The sequence below is a fragment of the Fulmarus glacialis genome, unplaced genomic scaffold (genome assembly GCF_000690835.1).
Source record: "Fulmarus glacialis isolate BGI_N327 unplaced genomic scaffold, ASM69083v1 Scaffold4817, whole genome shotgun sequence".
NCBI lineage: Eukaryota > Metazoa > Chordata > Aves > Procellariiformes > Procellariidae > Fulmarus > Fulmarus glacialis.
The window spans coordinates 46,797-54,470 of record NW_009222440.1 but is presented as its reverse complement, the minus strand read 5'-3'; the positions used below and the strand labels follow the sequence as shown (position 1 = coordinate 54,470).

The window sequence follows — 7,674 nt, the reverse complement described above, 5'->3', positions numbered from 1 at the left end:
CTCTCTGGCTGCAGTTGCTGTTGCACAGGTTTTTTTCCCCCTTAACTATGTTATCCCAGAGGCGCTACCACCATCACTGATGGGCCCGGCCTTGGCCAGCAGCGGGTCCATCCTGGAGCCGGTGGCATTGGCTCTATCAGACATAAGGGAAGCTTCTAGCAGCTTCTCACAGAAGCCACCCCTGTAGCCCTCCCCGCTACCAAAACCTTGCCACACAAACCCAATACAGCTGCAGAACAAGATAATTTATTTTCTTGAGGTTGCTGGTATTAATGTTTATACAAGTGAAGCCACCTAACACTTTGAGGCCACAATATTTCGGTATGCCAGGGAGATAGCATTGTTCTATTGCAGAACTGTGGTTGTATGAAGAACCAAAGCAAGATTTTTTTCTTTGTTCCCAAATAAGAAATATAATCAAGACCACCTGGTATTTCAAGAAGAAGTATGGATTTCTGTCACACAGTGGCAAATTACACTTTTATCCTTTTCTTCAGGAGTGTATCATTGACGAAGACTGTGAAACAGGGAAATATTGCCAGTTCTCCACCTTTGAATACAAGTGTCAGCTCTGTAAAACCCAGCGTACAGTAAGTCCTGAATGAGATGTGATTTTATGTGGTCTTTAGAAACTCAATCTGTAAGTTATCGTTGCTAATGTCAGCAAGTCAAAACTGACAGAAAATAAGATGCAAAGCTTTCTGCCTGTTAACACAATTAAATTATAAGGATTCTGTTCTCATATGCTTTAAAACCTACACTCTGTTACTCCTCACTCAAGCTTGACTTGTTAGGTGACCTAAGGGCAGCGTAAACTAACACACTGTAGGTTGCCAGTGGAATGGGCAAAGAGGAAATACTGTGCCAGCTCCTAAGGCTCAGCTGACAGTTGGTCACTTCCAGCTCTTGATTCCCAAAGAGAATTGCAGCAGCCTGCTCTCTTCCCTTCACTGACAACTTGTACAACGCTGTAGTGCAATTGTTACTGTAAATGATCCTCTTACATGGATCATTTACATTATTTGAATCTGTGAACCTCAGGAAGCAGTAAATTCCTGTCTTTTGAGCTAAAAGATAAATGTTCTTGGTAGTAGCTATGGTTAGATTACCTTCTGTAGGCGACAGCTACCTGAGAAATTCAGGCTTTTTCTGTGGTGAAAAATCCACTTTAAGAGCAGTCTGTTGAAAAAAGGCCTTTTATCTGACTGTCCCTTTTCATCTAAGTTCTGCTGATGGTCTCTTGTGAAACAAATTCATTCCTCAAAGCATTTGCAGACATTTAAGTCTACAAGCAAGCAAACCTTGCTGTAAAGTCATGTAATCAATAGGATTATTATAATTGAAAAGCACTAGGCTGTTCCTGAAATGATTTAAATACTTCAAGGAGCTCTATTGGCTTCAGCAGACTGAATGCTTGCTTAAATACAAGTCCTGAATATATGCTCAAGTGTCATTAAGAAAGCTTATTCTTCATATTTTAGAAAATATTAAAATGACAATTTTTCTTGTTAACATAGAATGATTAAAAATCAAGAGTGGGATGACCTAACACCTACCCCCCCACACCTCAGTAGAACATTTGTAGGATAAAGAAGGTAAAAATTAGGTCATAGCTACACTCCTGTTGTAAAATGAGCTCAGACTGAAGGTGGTGGGATCAATTCCCTGACCTAGAACCCCCACAATTACAAAACATTTTTCTTTTTGCTTTGCTCTTTGAAAGCAATCCTTCTGAACAAATTGTAAATTCCTGACTGCATTTAACAATGGGAAAAAAAACCAGTAATGTTTTCCATTGATAATGTTTCATTTATTAATTTTTGTTTTCCTTGTTTGCCAAAGACTGTCCTGAAATCCATATTACGCTGTAGGGTATCTGGCTACTGATCGATTTTCATATAAATGCCAAAATAAGAATTTAGGGTTTGTAAGATTGAAAGTGTAATAGTATAGAAAGAGTGCTGTTACTCTGCTGCAGAGGTTCCTGTCTGGCAAATAGTTCTATGTATGCTTGAAGTTGAGAAGCTAAGCAGTTCTGTGTAAACAGTGGGAATATGACATGCATATAGTTAAAGCACATATATGCAGTTGGCTTCAGGACGAGGGTCTAATTCTATGTTTAGCTGTCTGTTGATATTTGCAGCTAGTGCTACAGTGACAGCTTTGTCACGTGCTTTTTCCATTTGCAAGCATTGCTCACGGGATGTTGAATGCTGTGGAGACCAGCTTTGCGTTTGGGGCGAGTGCAGGAAATCCACTTCAAAAGGAGAGAACGGCACCATTTGTGAGAACCAACACGACTGCAACCCTGGAATGTGCTGTGCTTTTCAGAAAGGTACAGAGGTTTTGCTTTTTGTCGTATTCATTTTTAACACAGGAGTGTTAATATTTAGCTCTTTTGCCCAGGTGAAGTGGTTAAATCTCTACAGAATCAATAGGTCATTCTCCCTTGGCCTGTGGAGCGCACCGTGTTAACTTCATTATAAAACTTTAATAGAATTAGGAGTGAGAAGCAGTCTGATAGGGGTGCACAATGGTGAAATAAAGGCCTAGTGCATGCTAGAGATGAGACAAGCATGAGAAGCACAAAAATCTACTGTTTCTAAAGGAGAGTCTCAGGCATTTAAAAGTAGCAGAGCTCTGTGTCAAATTTTCACCCATTAAAAATGTGCAAAAGAAATTAATGAGATTACTGAAAGTGGCTTCTTCATATCAGCAAGCAGATCATCAGAATCAGACCATAGATACATTTCATACTCCAAGTTTTATATCAGCCTTCCAGGGCACCACACTATGCAATACTGACTAGCCAGCCAAGGTATGAGAGGAATGATTATGTCATCCATAACATAACATTCCAGATTATGTTGTCAATCAACATGGGAATGTGAAACTTGATTTACAGAAGGGCAGAGAGGAGGAGAAGGTATCAGGCTTGAAATCAGTCCTAAATCCTGCCTGGTCAGGCCCAGCTTCTTCTACTGTTTTATACCCAACTAGTTCCTCGCTGCTTTTATCATAGTTCACCTTAATTTTGTAGTGACAGGAAACGATTCCAACCATCTTTCTACACCAGGTAGATACTTCTCTAGATAGCTTTTTTCTTGGCTCTTGCCGTGAGCAAGAGGTGACCTTGTGCCTTCACTGATGGTTGGGCTGCCTGACCTGCCTTCAGCCTGCTGGTGGATCAGGCTAGTAGGGCATTTCAGGAAAACAAAGGAGAAAGCTCAAACACCATATAAAGGCAAATGAGTCTGCTCAGCTTTTCCTTGTTAATTTTGAGCATTACATAGTGGACCTTCGACATTAAGTAAGCTCAATTTCAGCAAGTTTTGGTTAGAGCAGGTTTCCCCCCCATCAGGTTTCTGCCTAAAGCAGGTTTTGCCAAGCTCTATCAGAGATTTCTTTGTACTCTGATTCTGAAATGAGACAGAAAGAACACTTTTAATAAATGCCTATTACTTTCACTGTGCAGGACTTTGAATCTGCTTATGCTGCAGAGATGAGTAAATTAGTAGTATGCATCCCATTATATTGGTGTTAGTAGCACTAGGCTAGTCTACTGTGAGGGTAATACTGCTTCTGTAGCCCTGATTTCCTATGGGATACAAACAAGCTGTGTCTTCATAATGATTAATTCAGCTGCATAAGACATTCACACTAATTTAAGTTAGTGCTTGGCTTGAAATGAAATTTAGTACAAACCTGTAACTCAGGACAGAACAATACAATAGATAAGAATATTGACTAAAATTGATGGAACACTTATTAAAACTTTAAATAAAGCTATTATTAATAGCAATGGATTTTTATTCTCGATGGTTATCTGCTTTAGCAGTGCTTTAGGGTTTTCAGGTTAGGCCTAACCTCAAGGCCTTTCTCCATCATTAGAATATTGCAAAAGGTTGTCCTAAAAAAGATTGGACTGTCTTTACTTGTATATTTTTTATATAAAACCGTAGTAAACTATGGAGTATTTGCTGCTTAAGATATCAGTTCCTAATTCCAAAACAGATTATAAGTCATATATATTAAAGCATATGCGTGTGTCTGTGTATATACACACATATATATATATTTTGACCAAGCCTGTTTGAAAAACTTATATTCTGAACTCTTCACATATTTTATTCTGCCATACCACAAAGAATGAAGTGAATGAAGACAAGAGGAGGAAGGGACGTTAGATAGGAACATCTGGAAGAGCTGAATTCAAGGCTGACGCTATAAGTTACTAGCGTCGGGAAACCCAAATGACATATCCTTCTAAATAATTTCTTACAGAAGTTGAAATTCACCCCTGTGCAGAAACAAGGGTGCCAAACCCCAAATGCCATCAGACAGCTTTGCCTATTGTAGAATTACTATAACAAATTAAATGGCTGAGTAGTTGTTCTTGTAACCTCACTAGTCTCTGAACAATTGCTCTGTATTTGGAAAGTCTGCAAAGAAATAGAATAGGAAAAATAACAGAGAGAGTTCTAAAATATAGCAATATTTCTCTATTCAGATTTTAAACCATTAATGCTATGCATTGCAAAGGATTCAACATAATGTTAGTTTTCGTGGGTTTAGAACAGTCTTTCAAATCTCCAAAGGATGGAGTTAGCAGTACTACTGCATTGACAGTAGTGAAGAAGCAGGAGTTGGTCTTGCTCATTAAGCATGAACTTCAGATGTCTTACTCCCATCTAGTGGAAAGAACATTAAGTTATGGCTCCCTAACATGCAAGGGGACTTAAAAGGAGGTCAGGTCTGCCTTTTTATATCTTGCATATAGACTTAAAGGTTAGGTCATCTCAGTTGAGCAGACAGTTAACGACTTCTCATAAAATTAATTTACTCTGGCATGCAGAACTACTGTTTCCTGTGTGCACTCCATTACCTGAAGAAGGTGAACCCTGCCATGATCCTTCAAACAGACTGCTCAACCTGATCACCTGGGAACTGGAACCTGATGGAGTACTTGAGCGATGCCCATGTGCAAGTGGCTTGATCTGCCAACCTCAGAGGTAAAGATCAAAACTGGGCAAGCAAGCTGCTTGAAATTTGTCAGGGGTCTCTTTCTGTGATAAATAGATGCAGAACTTGGAGATTCTTCCACACTAGAAAGTGTTTTGACAGCTTTTCTCATCAGTAGCACTGAAACTTTCTCAGACTTACTGCTTTGTCCCACATAGATGTGCCCAATTGAGTTTGGCAACACCATCCAGTGTGAATTAAGTTTGTGTATCAGGCTGGTACTGCTTTTTAATCAGTCAGAAAGTACTAACAGCTGTTGAGATGTATCATTGCAATTTAATTTTCTACATACAGCTCTTTTCCACTAACTTTCTATGTCAGATTGAGCTTCTGTTAGACGTTTTGCTTGCTTTCACACATAAGACATTTTAGTACATGCAGTAAGTATAAACATGCACATTCCTGTACTATTGATCAGCTTTACAGACGGTCACTTCTATCACAAGGGGGGGGGGGGGGAGGGGAGGAGATACCTTTGCTTGCACTTTCCTTCAGTTTCAAACTAACCCGAGAAGCCAGTTTCCCTGCAGCTGACTTAAGATCTGCGTTCAGACTTGAAACACTTAATACTGTGCAGACTTCTTCAGTATCAAGTTTCACGGAATAGGAAGCAGGCTGACTCCCAGTTTTCAGCTAGAAGCTAAAACTTTTAATATATCATGCCTTTAATTGTTCTTCAAAACGATGGGTATTTGCATTATCAGCGATTTCATTGGGATAAAGTGAGATCATTTCAGTTTTGCACTAAAAGCATTTTTAGAAAACCTACATGTTATCTATGAAATAAGCTGTCCAAGTTTGTTCCTACACTACCATTTTCATTATATTAACTTTCAACAAGACAGCATAGCTGTGATAGAGATGTAGATTAGTATTTCTCTCTTCTTCTGTATCCAACTCTGTTTCTACTTTTTTTCATGCATGAAAAGTAACTGGATAACATTTTGTTTCATAAATGTGATCTAAGGAAGCAAGCACAGTTATCCCATCCTTTCAGCACCAAAATTTCAGTTAATATGCAAGTACCATTAACCTCAGGGAAGGTAAGTCAGCAAAAGTCATGTCTAGTAAGAAGGAAAACATTTCAAATGAGGCTACAGAAACACAGAAATTAATTAGGGTGTGAATATAACTGAACTGTCTAGCTATAGTCACAAGAATTATTTATCTATTTAGGGTTATCACAAATACAGTAATACTGTGTATACCACTTGCCCGTGACTCGCATGGACAGTAAGATAAAGCTGCTTCTGTGAAGCATGGTGAACTTGAAGATTCAGATAACATTTTTTATTAAAAGAAACAGCCCATCTCTGCTTGAAATGGTCCTTGGCTAAATATTATTAGTGAGTGAAACACACTGGAACTATCAGATTATATCCTAGAGAATATGGGCATAGTCTGCCCACAAATGAAAGTCTTAGAACTCCTAGAAAGCAAAAGATACAAGAATTCAAAATGTACACAAAATAAGCCTCAGGAACATCTTTAGTTCATTTACCCTTTGTTTCCAGTGAAAGAGGCTGCAGCTTTAAGCAGTTGTTGAGGGGTGCCTGGCACAAGCAGTAGTCACCTTGCACTCTGTCACAAGGACCTATAGCCCTGGTCTGTCCCATGCAGTGCAGAGATAGTGGATGCACCGTGATCAGGTTCTATTCCTCTGCCTCCTGTCAACAAATATAAAAATTCTTGTTCCCTTTTAAAGTTCCTACAACAAATGTGGGATGTTTGTTTGCAGGCAATTGAAGCCACTTTTCAGAACAAAGACAGCAGCAAATACAGCTATTACACTATCCTATTTAGAACCAAATATATAATGCTCACAGTTCACTCAACTCTACAGCTTGATGGCAAACAACATTTTTTCTGCATTCCTTTTAAGCTGGAGTATCCTGTTTCTTAACTTGGCATCATGACATGAACAGAAAGGACTAGTAACCATGATTGCTTATAGGTAGAAGGGCCAGATTGTGCTGAGGTCCACTGCCATCTTGTGTCCCAGTATCAAATGTTTTTTTCTATTAGGATCTTTGTTCTAGCTCTGTATGTGGAAGTCTCATCTTTAACTCTCCAGCTGTCAAGCATGTAAAAATCAGATGTTTATGAAGTCAGCTATGGTAGATCTGACAGTATTAGGCAATTTAACATGCTTTCATGTGGGGAGGGAATGAATAATTTTATTAAGGAACTAGCAAAAGAACATGAAAAGATGTACTATATGACCAGATGTCTCTCTTTTTCCAACAGCCACAGCACTACATCTGTGTGTGAACTGTCTGCCAATGAAACCAGGAATAATGAAAAAGAAGATCCTTTAATCATAGATGAGATGCCCTTTCTCAGCTTGATACCCAGAGATATTCTTTCTGATTATGAAGAAAGCAGTGTCATTCAGGAAGTACGTAAAGAATTAGAAAGTCTGGAGGACCAAGCAGGTTTGAAGCCTGAGCCTGACTCGGCTCAAGACCTGTTTCTGGGAGATGAAATTTAAAGTTCAAACACCAGACAGTTTCGTTAGTTATTTCTAGAAATTTTTGTCTAGTGTCTTGCTTATATAAACCCTAAACACATACTGCTGGATAGAAGTGCAATAAACAAGGTCTTCAATGGGCATCCTTTTCTGTGCACCAAACCTGCATGTGCAAATTATTG

The 7,674-nt window shown here is 38.9% G+C and overlaps 1 protein-coding gene across 1 annotated transcript; it reads left to right on the top strand.

The window, feature by feature from the left end:
• Positions 1-497: 497 nt before the first annotated feature.
• Positions 498-7,674, top strand: DKK3 (dickkopf WNT signaling pathway inhibitor 3; the record flags this gene model as incomplete). Its single annotated transcript, XM_009581433.1, has 4 exons — positions 498-590; positions 2,191-2,335; positions 4,856-5,012; positions 7,270-7,674. Coding segments are annotated over 4 exons (639 nt in total), but the record flags the coding sequence as incomplete, so codon positions are not given.